Source organism: Chaetodon auriga, chromosome 11 (genome assembly GCF_051107435.1).
Source record: "Chaetodon auriga isolate fChaAug3 chromosome 11, fChaAug3.hap1, whole genome shotgun sequence".
Classification (NCBI taxonomy): domain Eukaryota; kingdom Metazoa; phylum Chordata; class Actinopteri; order Chaetodontiformes; family Chaetodontidae; genus Chaetodon; species Chaetodon auriga.
The window spans coordinates 23977500-23995000 of record NC_135084.1 but is presented as its reverse complement, the minus strand read 5'-3'; the positions used below and the strand labels follow the sequence as shown (position 1 = coordinate 23995000).

The window sequence follows — 17501 nt, the reverse complement described above, 5'->3', positions numbered from 1 at the left end:
AGCAGTAGTGGCAGTGCTACCTTGCAGGACGGTCTCAGGTGAGTGTCGTTCTGGCTCTAGCAGGTTCAAGTAGTAGCACTGCTGTCTGGTCATTCTGTCGGTCACATGGAACTGACTGAGTGCCAGCTGGGCCTGAGCATAACACACAACCACATCCATCAACACCAGAATTTAGTCTTTCTATTCTATTCTATTCTATTCTATTCTATTTATCTTTTCACGTTTTAGAATACATAGGGAAACAAAAACGTTGAAAATTTTGTTTTACTGATGACTGTCTTTGGACCTATCACAGCCCAGTTTTCTGTCAGTAGGCAGTTCATACCACTGGACTGATCTGACCAATCAGAGCAGTTATACACAGCTGTCCATCAGAGTCCTTCATCCCTGCCTCTGCCCCAAGCTCCAACAACACCTGAGCTGCTTCACTGCGCTCTGAAAACACACACAGACACTGCTCATTCAGAAGTAACCCAATGGGTGAGTAGTGTCAGTACTGCCAGCAGTCTTAGAAGAATATGTAGAGTTAGCATAGCATCACAGTAATAACTCAGTAGAGATGGCATCAGGGACGAAATCAGTGATTATATCAGTAGCCATGTCAGTGGTGTTGTCAGTTGTACCGTGGTTGGCAGCGAGCTGCAGTGGAGTTCTGTGTTTGTAGTCAGTGGAGCTGATGGAGGCTCCGGCCTGCAGCAGCAGTCTGATGGAACCTACAGCCTCATTCTTGGCAGCGTAGTGAAGAGGGGTCTGCTGGTCCAGAAGAGTCCGAGCCTCTGGATCGGCTGAGGACAACACACACACATTACATAGACTAACATTCATTTGCTGGAGACTTACCCTTAACATAACCACTACTTGCCTAACCCTCACCCACTTCATACAGACCTTTTCGGTCTAGGAGGAACTGAACCATGTCCTGGTAGTCTAGTGCTGAGGCCACGTGAAGCGCTGTGACTCCAAACTGATCCGGCCGGAGGAGGTCAGAGCCCCGGGCCAAGAAGAATCGCATCACATCCACACTCCACGCCCTGGAGATCTGAAGGCACACACCGGAGTTCACCGAGCAGACAAACTTAATCACACAAGCACAACAAAACAACTCTGCAGAGAGCTTCACTGATTCTTAGAAAATAAAAACCAGAGTAGTAGGACAGAAATGATTTTGTGGTGTGTGTTCATTAAACTTGAAATTGAATGTGATGATGATTGTTCAGGTTTTGTGTGTCATAGTTTCATGTGTCTTTGTGGTTGTTCTGCAAAGTATTACTGTTCATGTTGTTGTATGTTTAAAATGTATTAACTTAGAACTACATGCTGATATTCAAAATCACTGTATGACTGTAAATATTTGTAGCGACACCAAATGAAAATGAAAATAAAGACGATGTGTTGACCTCATGCAGGATGGTCTGCCCGTATCTGTCTGAGCTGTTTGGATCGGCGCCGTCGGAGATCACTCCATCCACGAACTGGAGGTCCACCTGCATGAACACACAAGCAGGTTCAGAGGACGTCATCCTGCGTTTCTTCACCACACGGCTTCACTCACTGTGAATATTATTCATATTATGTCTATAGTTTGCCTGGAAAATGGGGGCGTCATCATTATGGTTCTTGTTTGTACTATGATGTTTTGGTAGAAGGAAAATGATTCTGAAAACGCAGATAATCCTTGTTGAAGATATATTTGGGTTTAAGAAGCTGGAAATACTTCATCAGGTGTGTTCATTGTATTTTCTTACATCAATCGTTAAGTCCTGGTACCTGGTCAGTGTCCTGGTTGGTCGCAGCCAGCTGTCTGAAGTGATTCAGCAGTATTCTATTCAGAGGTTGGATTTTATTTGTTGTGTCGGCTTCGTCTCTCTGCTCTTCATCACCTTCATCGTCCTCAGCCAGACCTCTGTACTTCGTCCTCAGCTGAACACCTGAATATTAAACTCATTAAACCTTTAATAAATCCAGATCCTCTGACCTGACTGAAAGATCACCTGGACTCTGAGTGCCACCTGTCAGTTTTCTTCTTCTCTGCTTCCAGCGGCCGCAGGAGTATGACGCCCAACGAGCTGCAGTCTTTCCTGCCGCTGACACCGAGGACCTGGATCCCTGAGGACACCCTGAGACCTGAGGACAAACAGAGACCTGAGGACAGTGGTGGAATGTAACTAAGTACATTTACTTTACTGCACTCAAGTACAAATTCGAGGTACCTGTACTTTCCTTCTCTACTACATCTCAGAGGTAAATATTGTACTTTTTACTCCACAACATTTGTCTGACAGCTCTAGTTACTTTCAGATTCCTTCCTTTCCAGTGAAAACCACGTATCTCCAGATGTGCTGATGTTAAATGTTTGTGCTAAACTGAAGGATAAAGTGTTCCTTTATGTCTTGAGACGGATTTACTGTGATGTTTTTTTCTTTGGCTCCTTGTTTTTAAAAATGTCTTTAAGAATAAAGTTATTCTGACTATTATAAGAAAAATCTTTTCCAGAGTTCATGAGTTAATCTCCACCCAGCTGAGACTCCCAGCAAACTGAAACAAACACTCGTACTGCAGGTGGACCTGGATCTTGTTACAGTTCTGACTCACCTGGGTCACGCTGGTGCTTCCTGTCATCTCCAGCTCCAGTCCAGGATTCTCCAGACCTTTCAGACCGGCCCAGGTGCCCCTCTTCATCCTAGTTCTGTTAAGTCTCTGTCCACCAGGTCAGAACTCCAGACCTCCACACGTAAGGACCTGCTGGACCTCGTGAAGCCCTCTGCACCTTGTGAAACCTGCTGGACTACCTGAATCCTTTAAGAGCTACTAAAACCAGCTGGACAACCTGAAACCTTCTGGACCTCATGAAATCCACCAGACCTTCTAAACTTGCCAGACCTCCCCAGACCTGCTGGACCTCATGAAACAAGGTGGACTTGAACTATTTCCACATTGTGTCCAGCGTATTCTGTCCCCTGAGGGACTAAAATCAGCAAAGGAGTGTCAGTGGATCTGTCTTCACCTTCTGGTTCTGAGGGACCAAGCTGATCCAGATCTGTCTGAGTCTTCACCTCTCAGTCCCAGACTGAGCAGATCCAGATCTGTGTGAGTAAGCTTCAGCTGCTCAAAACAAAACCATAAAATCATCTGACAGTGACATTTATCAGCCTGCTGCCCTGCTCAAAGGTTTGTAGTTTATCTTATCAGTGGGCAGAGGCGGAGGGTCCAGGTCTCGGACTGAACTGAACTGCTTTTTTCACTCAAACAGGAATAAGATGAATGAAAACCAGAAACTGAATTGACTCAACAGAACCTTTAATTTGTAAAACACACACACAGCTTCCTGTTGGATCACATGAGCTCCACCTGCTGGATGGCTTCATATTTACACCACTGAGTTTTTAAGCCTCCTGAGAGGTGGAAACATTGAAGTTATCGTTAGATCAAATAAATCTGTTATATATGTATATATGCTGGGCCAGGATGGAGACTGAAGAGACTGGCAAAGAAGACCAGCTCTGTCCTGAGACGCCTCCTCAACCCAGTGGAGGTGGTGGGAGAAAGGAGGATGATGACTCAGCTATCGTCCCTGTACTGTATTTACTGCTCTCAGTGTTCTTGTCTTCCAGGTTTTAACTCTTTAAACTCCTGATGTGGAGCTGAAAAACACAGACAAACCAGACAGGCCTGAACGCCTCACAAGTGGTTAAGTTTATTGATTGTATTGTTTTATTATCAGTGTTCCATGACTGAAGCTCAGCTGGTTGATCAGATCCAGTTCGATTCCCGGCTCCTCCTGAGAGCCGCTGAAGGGTCTGCGTGTGTGTGTGGTTCATCCGAACCAGTGGTCTCCCATACAGTCTCTGTTCCAGGTGACGCCGCAGAGCCAGCACCACTCTGCTTTGCACAGAGGACACTGCATGTGCATACAGCCGCCTGCACGGGGAGACAACACACTCCTTACGAACAGTTCAGACCAGTTCAGAACAGCTCAGACCAGTTCAGAACAGTTCGGACCAGGTGAGACCACATGATGTACAAACTGGTTCGTTAGAAGCTGTTTGTATTTCTCACCGTTTCTTTCCACAGGAACTGAACATTGAGGGCAGCGTTTAGTCGACTCCTGCAGGAGGAGCAGGGAGGCTCTATCCCACCTCCCTCTGAGAGATGCCTCCTCGTCCACAACAAAAACCTGAGGAGAAGAAGACGACGAGGACAGGAGGAGCAGGACAGGAGAAACGAGGAGATGAGGAGAAACTGTTTCTTGTTTGGGACCTGAAGATTGACTCATAAACACGAAGACCTCCATAATCAATAATATTGACTGTTCAGCTGATCTGTTTCTTGATTGGTTGGCTCACCTGTGAGGCGTCACCTGTGGGCGGGGCCAGCTCTGCGTGACACTCCCCCTCATGGTAGCTCTCCCTGCAGTCTTTGCAGAAGACGAAGCCACAGCCATGCTGTCTGTCACACTCCACCCTTCTGCTGTCCTCAGGTGGGACAAGCCCCGCCCCACACTCAGGTGACGGACACATCAGTCCTCCACTCATCAGCAGGCACTCCTCCGCCCCGTAGTGCAGGTACCGCCCATACTGAGAGACAAAGAACCAGATACAAAATCTGTCTGAAATCTGAGGGAAAGCAGCGGACGTGTCAGATGTGATGGAAAAAAAGCATGAAGAAAACAACAGAGGGAGGTGTCACCATCAGGTGAGCACACTATGAACTGACCAATCACAGAGGAGAACACTCACCTGATCGTCTCCCAAAATCCTGAAATGATGCAACTCTTTAATGAGAGACTCAGCGCAGCCGGCTGGAGACACAGATAAACACATTTAATCACATTTATTGGTTGATTTGATCACCTGAGTGACACAGATGAACGACGATGACGACGTTCGTGCTTTTTGTTTGATAAAAGCTAGAAACAAATGTCAGACATATTTCACAGATGCTTCAATAGATAAATGGATTAATGATCAGCCAAGCTACAGTCACTAGTGATCACAAATGCAGTTACTCATAAAACAGATTTCTGCTGCTGCAGTGACATCACAGCGAGTCTCACCAGCACACGGCAGCGAGTAGCCAATCACAGGATGGTAAACAAACTGTCGCTCGTTCAGTCGAGTCTGACAGTAAAGATGGAAACAGTCGAGACAGATCACATGACGCTCCGAACACTGGAACACCAGGACCACGTCCCTGACGGAGAGACAGGCAGGAAGACAGGGAGAGACAGACGGTTTCACCTACAGAGATGTTTTCTCTCTCCAACAGCAGACACACATTTAACAGAACTGATTCTAGTGTGTGTGTGTGTGTGTGTGTGTATGTGTGTGTGTGTGTGTCACCTGGTGTCAGTGCAGGCGATACAGGGGACATCTCTAATGTTAGTCATGATGAGGTCGAGGGCAACAGACAGGTCGTCATCTGAGGTCGGATGGGATCCACACTTCATGTAGAACTCCTGCACACAACAGTAAAACTACATCTCCCAGAATGCCACTGGATGGACTGACCTCAGTGAAACAGCTCACGCACAGAAGCAGAAACACAGAGCTGCGAACGCCACACGAGACAGCCACTCTGCACGCTTACCGCTTCGTTGCCATGACAACCATCTGACTGACACACACCGAGGATACGACCTCGGAGGAGAACGTCATCCCAACAGGACGGCCCCTGACAGAGAGGATTCATCTTCATCATCGTCATTGTCATCATCGTCATCATAATCATCATCATCATCATAATCATCATCATCATCGTCATCATCATCATGTGTGCTGCTGAGGGAATCATAACGACTGTGTGAACGAGCCTCCGGAAATACATAAATACTGTGTTACTACAGTATAAATACTGTGTTCTAACAGTATAAATACTGTTACTACAGTAAAAATACTGTATTGCTACAGCATAAAATACTGTGTCACTACAGTACAAATACTATGCTACTACAGTACAAATACTGTGTTATTACAGTACAAATACTGTGCTATTACAGTACAAATACTGTTACTACAGTACAAATACTGTGTTTTAACAGTGTAAATACTGTGCTACTACAGTACAAATACTGTTTTACTACAGTACAAATACTGTGTTTTAACAGTATAAATACTGTGTTGCTACAGTACAAATACTGCTCTCACCCTGCTGAGTGTCAGTGTCGTCTGTCTGCAGCTTCTGCAGCGAACTCTCAGTTTTCCTGGTTGGACAGACCTGCAGGTCTTACAGTACACAAAGAAAGTACTGCAGGTACGCACACCTGTACACACAAGTACACACAGTCAGAGTACTACTGCTGACAGAGTACTGGAGAACACACACTGTGGTTCCCTGCTCTGACCTTTCACACCTGTAGCCTGCGCCTCCTGTCTTGCCCTCTCTCTCACTTCCTCTGCTCCTTCATCACCTATTCCTTCTCCTCCATCGCTCCTCTCCAAGATCACCGGCTGGCTGGAGTTGGTGGAGGGGAGGCGCGAGGAGCTGAGGTCCAGCCTGGTCAGGCTGTTGTGCTCCTCTTCCCCTGCTTCAGCTAGGGAGAGCAACCGGGAGGAGGAGGGACCTGTTAGAGAGAGGACCACATGGACTGTACTCTGTTCCGGGAGGTCACAGCCCTGAGAGGAGGAGAAGAGGAGAAGGCAATAATAATTAATATGAAAGGATGGAGCAACCAAGAGGAGGTGAGGACTCCTCCATCTAGTAACCCTTTCTCATGCGCTCATTTTAGCTCCCCGACGCCCAAACCGCCCTCACCTGAAGTGTGGCGGCACTCCTCAGCTCCTTCCCAGCGAAAAGAACCCTGAGGTGCTCCGGTCGGACTCCCTGCTGACTCCCCACCACCTCCTTTAGCTCAGCCACACTCGCCTCCTCCTGAAGCTCCACCGCCACACCTGGCCCTAGGTTATACCGTACAAACACTGCAGAGACACACGCAGGCAACAGGTCAGCTGACAGGTGACAGGTGACAGGTGACAGGTGACATGTCAGGCAGAATCCTACCATTCACCACTAACCACTTCCTGTTTGTAACAGGTTCCGCCCTCTCAGTGACGCTCTGAGAAACCAACTCTGATTATGGGCAAGAATTACTGCTAATACATTAATACATGGACCCAGAATACTAGTCTACGTTTACCACTGAAACTACAATACATGTTGTGAAAACTTTTACTGCTGATACTTTATTATATGCAGTTATTTGTGTGCTGTACTTTTTCCAACACTGAATACGTTATCATCTACAAGTTCAGATATGACGTATTGATCAGCTGATCGATCAGTCGGTGGCAGTGAGGAAGCACAGCTGAACACATGCGAACAGAACCCAGTTCGAACCATGGTACCATTTAGCAGAACGCTGTGGAACCACGGTACCAGTCAGTAGAACGCAGTAGAACCACAGTACCAGTCAACAGAACGCAGTAGAAGCACAGTACCGGTCAGCAGAACGCAGTAGGAGCGAGCAGAACTCACCGATCATCATTCACCTCGTCCTTCAGTCTGCCTTCATGTTTACAGTTGACCGGCCGCGGTGCCTTCTGGGTACTGTAGTCTCACACACACTCAAACGCTGCCATCGTCCCTTTGTTAAAAACTGCACCGCGGCCGCACAGACATGACGTCACGAAGCAGCACCGGAAATGGAGGTACTTATGAATTTTAATAAACTTGTTTTTCTTTTTTTTCTTCTTCTTCTTTGTGTGCTTTTGTGAGCGGCGGCCGGCGGTCAGAGTCCCGGCACATTACCGGGTTCTCTCGGACATTTGAGTCCCGCTCGTGTCTGCGGTTCGTGTGTGCAGATGACGGAGAGTCCGGACAGCAGCGTCCTGCCGCGGACACACAGCGGCGGCAACGGACCGACGGTGAGAGCCCGGTCATCCGGAGACATGTCGGACATACTGCAGTGTGTGCTGTGATTCACTTTATTCTCAGTTTACCGAGAAAAACGCTGCACAGCTGCCGATCACTACAGCTGTTAGAATGGAATCGACGAACGTCTGCGGGTCAATAATTAGATGTATTGATTGATGCTCAGCTGTGGTCATGATGTCACTTTTAAAAGCTGACGTCAGAGTGAGCTGCTGACCAATAGAGAATTTAAAAGCTTCCACTAAAATATTGATTTCACAAGAATCTAAACTGTTCTTTTAAAAATCTGCATTGTCTGTATCGTCAAATGGATGAAGATTATTTATAGTCTGAACAGATTTGAATCAAATTTGCTATCAATCAATCATTGGTTCGAAATACTGAACACTGATGATTTGTCCGTTTATTGTTTGATAATAAGTTGATTTAATGTGAAAACATGTCCATACATGCTGTTATACAGCTGTTTTTATTTCATATAATTAGCTGACACAAATGACACCGTGCAGGAGAAAGACGTGACACAGAAATCTAATAACTAATTAACTGAGATTAATTATGAACACTTGATCATCAGATTATTCGAGGAAGCTATGAATATGTTTTCCAATCTGTTGCTTTTCATCGAGTCGGTTGACTTGTGCTTCACAGTATTCAGTCAGTGTATTTTAATCAAATTCAATTCAATTTTGTTTGTATAGTTTGTGTAGTGTTGCAGTGGATGTCAGGCAGGAGACGAAGCTTTAATCCACGATCCGTTTACTCCTCGATAAATGAGTTGAATTCATGTGTGAATACAGTTTGTAATAAACAGAAACTTTTCAACAAATATTTAACAAACACCATGTTTAATGTTAAATCCAGAGTAAATCTTTGGCTCCTGAAAAATGAACATGTGCTTATTTGTTTGTTTAGCCTGTCAGCTTGAGTCACAGCAATGGACGCGTTAAAACAAGCAGAAACAAATGAAACAGCAGCTGATCTTCATAAAACACGAATCTGTCTGAAGAACGATGTGTGAGAATAAGATATATGATAAAATAAAATAAGATAAAATTCAAACAGAAACAGACAAAAAGCTGTGAAGCAGAAATAAGAAAAGTAAAGGTTTTATTTTACGTGTTGTAATCAGCCATCCTCTGCTCAGCTGTTCATCTCTGTAGGTGCAGTTTGGCACTCTGACCTGTGGGAGGCGCTGCAGGTTGATTCTGATCCACCTGAACTGTTTGTGTGAAGTCTGAGCAGGAGTTTATCTCATGTTTGAATGTCTCATTCTCTCTAATTTATCGGTTTTGTCGTCTGTTTGATATCCTGATTGTGTGTTGTCACTAGTATCAGAGTACATTTACTCATGTACCATTTTGGAGTACTTGTCTGTGAGTATTTCCACCTTGTGTTACTGAGCTTCTACAACCTTCTGTGTAAAATGTGAATAGAATGTGATGATTTGCAAAACCTTGAAACTCCATCTTTAATTGAAAATGGCTCAAAGACAACATATCAAATGTGAAAACTGAGAAATTTCTTTGTTTTTGAAAATTATATTCTCGTTTAGAATTTGATGCAGCAACAAAAGCAGAGGTGATGCAGCAGAGAGCAAAACACGAGCCTGAGCCAGCTTTAATCAGACATGTCAGGAAACCATTTTCAGTCAGTTTCACTGTTTCCTAAAGCATCACATTCTGTTTCTATCTACATTTTGTAGCTGTAGCACTAGTCGTTGTACTAAAAGTTTGAATTTTGCAATAGAAAAGAAGTTCATCGTAGTTCTAGAGAACTGAGTGCACAAACAAGATGTGAGGAGAAGTTTTAAACCAATCACGATGGCTTATTTCACTGATATCAGGTTTATTAATGTGTTGATTGACAGTGAGACGTGCTGTTACCTCCCCCCTCCCTCCTGCAGGTGGTGAAGGTGGAGTCAGGTGAGTCAGGTGTGTTGGGCCTGACCCCGTCACAGACCACCGAGCTTCACTTCCTGCGTTCGCGGGTTCGAGAGCTGGAGAGAGAGAAAGCTGAGCTGTCAGCGGAGAACCAGAGACTGAAGAACATGCTGGTCCACGGTGAGTCCATTCTACATTACACTGATCTACTTTGATTTTAACTGTTTTAGTTTTATGACACAATGTGACTACATTTCCCAGAAATCCCTGGGCTTCTGTCCACCATGTGGCAGACATTGGGCCAGACCAACAGTCATCACTCGGTCTCCATGGCAACAGGCAGGAATGACAGTTACGCTCCATACTCGCATCACCACAATGCAACCAATCAGGACGGAGACCTCAGCCCCCAGGTGTACCTCCAGCAGTTCCAGGAGGAGCTGAGTGGGGATATGTTGGAGTCCTGGGGCCCGCTGGGCTCCGAGGATAAGGAGGTGCCAGGAGGAGCCGACCTGGGCCTGGGGAGCCACATGGGGGAGGAGGCACCGCTCTGCAGTCAGACCAACATGGAGGAGCTGAGGAGGAGCTGCTCTGAGAGCCAGTGTACTTCTGGACACGTTAATGGACATGTGAGAACACCTCTGGATCTGATCACGTTTCCACCCGATCTGATCTGTTTACACTGGATTGGATCCGGTTAGCCTGGATCTGGTCTGGTTACACCTTAACGTTTTTAATCTGATCGACTGATCTGAGCTTTACTGTTTTAAACAATCTGATTTGGTTTCATCTGACCTGGTTTGATTTGACGTAGTTTGAATGACCTTGATCTGGTTTAAACTGGTGTTACTGTGTCGTTCTGTCCAGATGAGCCAGGTCGAGGTGTATCCGGGCTCTGGTGTTCTCTGCGAAGTCCGTTCATGGCAGGCAGCCAATCAGGCGCAGTCTCCCACGGCGATGGCCCGGACACTACTGATGGGTGTGTTTGATATGAACACACTGATGAACAGTAACCTGCGAGGTGGACGGAGCCGCCGGCCCGCTTTCCAACCGCAGCGCAGCGCGCTCGACCCGCACAAGATCAACGCCATCTTCAGTAGGTTCAGACAGTTCATGGAAACGTTCCTCTAATCTGTTTGTCTGCTGTCTGACGGTCTTCCTCTCTCTGTTTCTCAGATGCCATCTTGGCTCGATTTCCTCTCGCCAAGAAAGGAGTCATCGGCTCCGGGATCAACTCTAAACTGTCTGAGATCCGTTTCCACTCTCGGAGAGCCAATCGGGACCCCCGATTCCTCTGATGGACAGATAGACAGCTCCTCCTACCTCACAAAAAAAACAAAAATCCAGACAATCGTCCAATGAGAACACAGCAGTCTGGAGCTGCTGGACCAATGAGAAGTTCCCAGAGAGACAGTTTGATTTCAACATCTGTTCAGTATCAGGTCAGGTGGTTGACCACAAAGGGACTCAAAACCACCAAAAACAAACTCTAAATGTAGTCATCTCCGTGTCATTGTGAGCCTTCAGCTCCTCGCCGTCTTTGATTCTTATGTTGATTTTGTATTTTCATGTGTTGCAGACATGTGTGACGTCACGTGGTTTGAACTGTACTCTTCATCCTGCTGCTTCTGTACAACCCCGTGTACACCTGCTATTAAAATGCGATGTGTGTCGGGCCATGTTATCAGGCTGAGGAAAAATGCATGTTGATGCAAAGTGTAAATGCATTGTGATTGGATCAGCCTGACTGCAGCTGCAGGTGGTCTGGTTCTCGTTGCTCGGATGTTGGGCAGGTGTAAATGCAACGAATCTTCTCTCATCAGGCCGTGAAAGCACCAAAACTTGTTGTTATTGAACAGAAGTGCGTGAGAAGAAAGCAGTGTGTGTGGAAAGGAAGGAAAAGCAGTAAGATCTCAATGAGGACAACATGAAAACCAGCAGGTGAAAACACAAGTTCACACCTGAACACCCAGGTAACATATCCACATCTCATTTCAATACAGGTGGACGTGACATCACCAGGCAGTACTAATAAAAGTCACGCTGAACGTCAGTTTGGATGTGAATTCTATTCCTTTCCTTTTCTACCTCCTCCCCTCCTTCTCTACCTCCTCCTCTTCTTCTCTACCTCCTACCCTCCTTCTCTACTTCCTCTCCTTTTCTACCTCCTCTCCTTCTCTACCTCCTACCCTCCTTCTCTACCTCCTCTCCTTCTCTACCTCCTACTCTCCTTTTCTACCTCCTCTCCTTCTCTACCTCCTACTCTCCTTTTCTACCTCCTCTCCTTCTCTACCTCCTCCTCTCCTTCTCTACGTCCTCCTCTCCTCCTATACCTCTGTGTCTGTGCGTGTCTGTGTGTGCTTCTGTGTCTTTGTGTTTCTGTGTGTGTGTGTGTTCATGTGTGCTTCTCTATGTGTGTGTGGTTCTGTGTCTTTGTGTGTTTCTCTCTGTGTGTTTCTGTGTGTGTGTTGGAATGTGTGTGAACCCTCCATTCAGAAGCTCCATTTGAATATGAATCAGCTGTCGCCGGGCGGAAAACACCCGACACAAAGACGTTCGCCTTGAAATTCTGCTTCACCTCCCTCTCTGTGCCTCCCCCCTCCTCCCCTCCTCCCGTACTGGACTTCCTGAAACAAGGCGTCCCCCTTAATGAAGACAATCTGCTTTTCTTTGCTCCTGAAAGACGCTCTGAGGACTCGCTGAGACTGCCAAGGACAGAGACAAAGACACCAGGCGGGGGGAGGAGGCGGCAGCGGGGGGAGGAGGAGGCGCAGAGGGAGGAGGGCAGAGGGGTCAGACCTCTCCTTTCAGACAACATGGAGGTCTGGACTCAACCCAATCATCCTACAACAGATCAAGATCTCCTCAAACACTGGAGGAGAAACTGTGGGAGAATGACAGGGGGAGGGAGGAGAGAGTGAGCAGGAAGAGAAGAAGAGGTGACAGGGTGAGGAGGAGCAGGAGAGAGTAAGGTGAAAGTTGTTAAATGAACCGGAAGTCTGGTCTGATTCTCATCGTTGTGCATCCTCAGATGTCCAAACTGATCTGAGAACAGTGTTTCAGACATCAGTGCCGAGCAGGAGGAGCTGCTCCTCCTCAGCGACACAACCTTCGTTTTGGGTGAACTACACCTTTAATTAAATCTTCACAATAAAAGCTTCTTCTTCTGGTCTTTGTGTCTCAGGTTGATTTGTGGAGTCTGTGCTGGTTCATTAGTCTGGCTCAGTCCAAAACCTGGACCAAGACCAGCCAGGACCTTTCCCAGGACCTCCTCCATCCATCACACATGAGGAGGTAGTACTCTGAGCCTGCACTGAAGGAAAAGTACAAATACCACAGTCTTAAAATGTTCAAAATCTGACCTGCATTAAGTAAAAGTACACATGTATTGTGATCTTCATTCAGTTTAAAGTATTTTCTTGTGAAATGTAGTACAGTATTAATATAAAGTAACTTGATATAGAAATACTGAAGTAAAGCAAAGCACTTGTTCTGCCTGCAGAGGAGGTGATGGTATCTGAATGTTTGCATATTTAAAACTTTTGCTTGTGTTTCAGCAGAGGAGAGAGAGAGAGAGGGAGAGAGAGAGAGAGAGAGAGAGAGAGAGAGAGAGAGAGGAGGCTGTCAGTGCTGTGTCTACCTCGCCCGCCCACCTGTGTTTGTCTGCAGGTAGAAACAGGAAGTTCAGATCAGGACTGATCCAGAGTCAGTAGAACGTTCAGTCTGATAACGTCCTTTTGTTAGCTCACAACCTGCCAGAGCACAGCAGATAACATTCATTCATCTATCTGTAAAAGAACACGAGCAATGTGAAACATAAATGTTAGCTTTTGAGTTAGCTTAAAGCTAATTTCAGCCTGCAGTTTGCAGGCAGGTCACAATCAACAACATTCACACAGCACGAAATACAAAGGACACACACATACACATAGAAATACACCTACAGACACACAGTGTGTGTCTGAGCACCTCTCTCTGTGAACGGTTGCTGCACTTTCTCACATAAAGATCAGAAGCTGTACAGATTAGCAGCAACACATCGAGCACCATCACACTGAGCACAGGGCCGACTGTGCCCCCACCCACAGCACCGATCGCCTCAGAAGATCTACGGACGACACGACTGCGGTGGGTCTCATCAGCAACAACGACAGGACTGACAACATCGGCCACGTGGTGCAGAAACAACAACCTCTCCCTGAATGTCAGGGAATAGTTAATCAGTGAAACAGTGAAACTGTGTTAGTCAGTCTGATCTGTAACATCACCGATGATATTCTATAAAAACTGGAGGTTTCATCACTCGGGTGTGGAAATCTCAGCAGACAGACGGACATTTGTTTCCTTTTGTTCTTTTGTCTGATGGAAAACAATTATCCAACACACAGTCAGCTGATCTGAACACACACACACACACACACACACACACACACACACACACACACACACACACACACACACACTGTTCACCAGCTCTTTTCTTGCAGTGATTTGACAGTTTAGAACCTCGAGCAGAGAAGGAAACTGAACTGAGGTGACATGTTTTACTTGCCCATCAGGACTCTCAGCTGTCTGAATGTGAAACAGAAAAGTATTCATTCATTTAATGCTTATTTTATGCTTTTATTGTTCTTTAAATTAAATGAACAGCAGACAATAAAAAACCGAATGAACCACTGATATCTTTCAACATAATAACAGTAATGATAATACTAATAATAGTAACACACACATGATCACCCAGACTAACGGACTTTTCAGCCAGTCATGTTGGATCGAAACCAGTTTAAGGACAACCCTTCTATCAAGACAACCGATTTAAAATAGATTGGTCAGATGCTGATCTGTGCCGAAATGAGACAACAGCCTCGTGGTGATTTTAAACTATCAGAGCAACAAGGATCATGTTAACTGGTTCCTACATGAGGTGCATGAGGTCATGAGGTGGGGCAGGTTTCTGCTCATGTTTGGCAGATTTGACTTATTCAAGACAACTCTGCCTCTAAAAAAAAGGTAACACTGAGCATTGATATACTACATTTACATATAATAAGATGCAGTACAATAAATACTGCCCCAGTGTAACACTTGGCTTTTATAGTCCACCATAAATAACTGGAGCTTTTTCAGGACAGAGTTCACCACAAGTTCAGATTCGAGCGCCAGACAGTCCAAACTCAGGAGGATCATCAGTTTGTGCCTGAGACTACAAGCTTTATCTTACCTTATCTTATCTTATTTTATCTTACCACCACAAAGACTTAAGGCCTAGCTTGTGAAAAGTCGGGCATGTGAACATTCCTAATTTACATCGCCCATTGCTCATTGTGTTGTTGTTGTTCTTAGCTAACCTGCTGCTGACATGTCCCACATTCTTTGCCTGTTGCCCGACAGCCAGTTTCACATGGCTTTAAGTATGGACAACACTGTGTCCTGGAAATGATGTTCATGTACGACTACTTGGACTCATAATTACGTGGCGCTGGTAAACACGATCACTTGCTGGATTATGTTCACAGTCAACGTTCGTTCGAGGTCGATGGAGGATGTAGTCAACATGGACTGAACTACATCCTGCTGCACCTTGACCGCTAATGATATACTATTAAAATATATGTTATGACACTGACATGGGCAACTTCACGAATTACTTCTTCCACCGCGGGAGCAAATGTCGCTAATGTAGCTAACATGGCTAATGTTAGCATTTCAGGAGAAGAGAATGAAACAAGTTTGTCAAACACTTTTATGACTTTTCGTCCAGTAAATCTGACGAGGATTTTTAACAATCTGAAAAATGTTTTCAATCAGCAGAACGGCACAATAAACCCTCCTACATCACACACACTGCTCACTGTGTGTGTGTGTGTTTGTGTGTGTGTTGAACAGCAGACGTTTTGTTCTGTTAAGAAGAACAGCTCTATTGTTTCTGACTCAACACTGTAAAAAAAACCTCTGTGTAACAAACTGATCAGGCTTCAGCTCTGATTCGTCATCAGTCTGCAGTTTCATCAGTTTAACAAACCCTGAACTCTGAGTTAAACCGTCTTTAAACACGGATGCAGACTGAGGTCAGATGTTGCCGTTGGTGTGTTGGTTCAGGTCCAGCTGAGACACGATGCAGTTGGTCCAGTTTGAGTAACACATTAATGAGACACCAAGACTTAGCACAGAAGATAATGATCCTTTTATTGGCCTGATGACTTACAGAACTCAGGTTATAGAGTGTTTGCATGTATGTGATTGGCCAGCGCAGCTTGTTGCTGGATGATGTGCTGGTTTTCTCTGAGGTGCGCCTGAACGTGGTATGAGTGTTGGAGGGTTCAGCAGTCAGTTGCAGCAGCTGATCATAAGATCAAAGGGAACCTTGTTGTAACATAAGTGAAATTTTATCATCATTGAATTAAAACAGCTTGTACATCATGAACTAGTTCTGAAACAAGCTCAGACTCCTCTGAGCTTGACTGGTGAATCCTGCTTTAGTAACTCACTAGTTTTAAGCTACAGTGGTTTCCACTGTCACCTCCCAGCAGGAAGGCTGAGGGTTTGAACCCCCTGGGGTCTTTCTGTTGATGTTCCCTCCATGTCTGTGGGAGTTTCCTCCAGGTGCACCAGCTTCCTCCCTCAGTGCAAACACATGCAGGTTAACTGGTGACTCTAGACAACCCGGAGCTGTGAACATGTGCGTGAATGGTTGTTTGACTCGATGTGTTAGCCTGTGATGAACTGGTGACCTGTCCAGGGTGGACCCTTCCTCTCGCCCGCTGTCAGCTGGGATCAGCTCCTGCTCCTTCACCCTATAAGATGTATAGATGGATGGATGGATTGATGGATAGTTTGAAACTTGTTAGTCAATGAGAACTTAAGGAAGACTTTAAACACAAACTTAGTGATGCCCTAGGAGGGTTGAATCAAGGGCAACTGGCCTTTCGTCCAAGAGCTTTCTTCAGTTCTAACTGACTGGTGGGGAGTCCCAGCTCTTTAACCTCTGGCAGTCGTTAAAGTCGTCACATGAGACCACCTGTGAGTAGCTGTTAAATAACCTGGATGACTGACAAGCCTCACAGGAATATGGGAATAATAGTTGCCTGTGAAGATTTTCCCCACCGCTCAGTCAGAACTCAAGAAGCCTCTTTGACGAGAGGCAAAATGTTTTCAAGTTTCTACAACCAAGTCCAGCTGCCCTCGATCCAACCCTGCCTGGATAACCAAGACCTGGAGGACTGAGAACCTTCACAGACAAAATGTTAGTGATGGATCTACGCTGGTGCCACATGGTCCTGGTCAGGTCATGGTTCGGTGTAGCACAGATAGCTGGCTGGATTCAGCTTTACATCAGGAAACAGCCAACATACTGTATATAAGTCATTGCTGTGGCAATGGGTCCAGTCAAGTGGGCTGATTGGTGCAATGTGGCTCCAAAAGGCTGAGGGGGGCCCATCCCCGGGTCTTGGCTGCAGGCCTCCCCACAGATTCAAGGTATGACCTCCACCAATCAGAGGGTTGAGCAGTAGGGTCTTTGTAGCCTGACAGATGAAACACGGGGCAAACAAGGACTCCGGTCCTGGACTAAAGCAGATGAGTTTTCGGCCAAGCTGACATCACAAACACAAGAAGAAGAAGTGTTGTTGTTTTATTCTTCCTCTCCTCCCCCCTCCTCACCCCTCTGCCTTTCCTCTCCTTTCATGCCTTTTCTTCTCCTCTGTGGCTCCCAGGCGGGGGAGGAGGGGGAGACTCGTTTCCATATGAAAA

General features: G+C 45.9%; 3 protein-coding genes across 4 annotated transcripts in view; 1 reads left to right on the top strand and 2 right to left on the bottom strand.

The window, feature by feature from the left end:
• LOC143328350 (transient receptor potential cation channel subfamily A member 1) overlaps positions 1-2679 on the bottom strand; it is a gene marked incomplete at its 3' end in the record, with an annotated part of 6347 nt that extends 3668 nt beyond the window's left edge. The window contains exons 1-6 of the mRNA XM_076743434.1: positions 2593-2679; positions 1398-1484; positions 878-1039; positions 624-774; positions 326-435; positions 1-132 (exon numbers count right to left, since the gene is read on the bottom strand). The exon at positions 1-132 is cut by the window's left edge and continues 6 nt beyond it. Of these exons, the coding sequence (XP_076599549.1) occupies positions 1-132; positions 326-435; positions 624-774; positions 878-1039; positions 1398-1484; positions 2593-2679 (729 nt within the window). The remainder of the gene's footprint in view (positions 133-325; positions 436-623; positions 775-877; positions 1040-1397; positions 1485-2592) is intronic.
• Positions 2680-3666: 987 nt separating this feature from the next.
• Positions 3667-7563, bottom strand: prkn (parkin RBR E3 ubiquitin protein ligase). 2 transcript variants are annotated; one of them, XM_076743599.1, is made up of 11 exons: positions 7471-7563; positions 6751-6914; positions 6341-6611; positions 6144-6259; positions 5587-5670; positions 5340-5455; positions 5054-5190; positions 4737-4798; positions 4344-4574; positions 4057-4174; positions 3667-3918 (listed from the first exon to the last, which is right to left on the bottom strand). In XM_076743599.1, exons 1-11 carry the CDS (start codon positions 7478-7480, stop codon positions 3815-3817), a joined length of 1413 nt encoding a protein of 470 aa, XP_076599714.1. In that variant the 5' UTR covers positions 7481-7563; the 3' UTR covers positions 3667-3814. The 2 variants fall into 2 exon arrangements, with proteins under 2 accessions (XP_076599714.1, XP_076599715.1); XM_076743600.1 differs by having other exon boundaries at positions 6350-6611.
• Positions 7309-11802, top strand: LOC143328454 (uncharacterized). The gene is made up of 5 exons (XM_076743601.1): positions 7309-7859; positions 9773-9929; positions 10011-10378; positions 10617-10845; positions 10926-11802. Exons 1-5 carry the CDS (start codon positions 7797-7799, stop codon positions 11045-11047), a joined length of 939 nt encoding a protein of 312 aa, XP_076599716.1. The 5' UTR covers positions 7309-7796; the 3' UTR covers positions 11048-11802.
• Positions 11803-17501: the final 5699 nt, after the last annotated feature.

Excerpts from the sequence above, each read along its gene's own strand:
- prkn (XM_076743599.1), bottom strand. Across the intron at positions 6,612-6,750 it reads GGAGTGCCGCCACACTTCAG|GGCTGTGACCTCCCGGAACA; the intron begins GTGAGGGCGGTT and ends TCCTCCTCTCAG. Across the intron at positions 3,919-4,056 it reads AGTTCCTGTGGAAAGAAACG|GCGGCTGTATGCACATGCAG; the intron begins GTGAGAAATACA and ends CTCCCCGTGCAG.
- LOC143328454 (XM_076743601.1), top strand. The coding sequence starts at position 7,797 with ATGACGGAGAGTCCGGACAGCAGCGTCCTGCCGCGGACACACAGCGGC. Across the intron at positions 7,860-9,772 it reads GCGGCGGCAACGGACCGACG|GTGGTGAAGGTGGAGTCAGG; the intron begins GTGAGAGCCCGG and ends TCCCTCCTGCAG. Across the intron at positions 10,846-10,925 it reads CAAGATCAACGCCATCTTCA|ATGCCATCTTGGCTCGATTT; the intron begins GTAGGTTCAGAC and ends TCTGTTTCTCAG.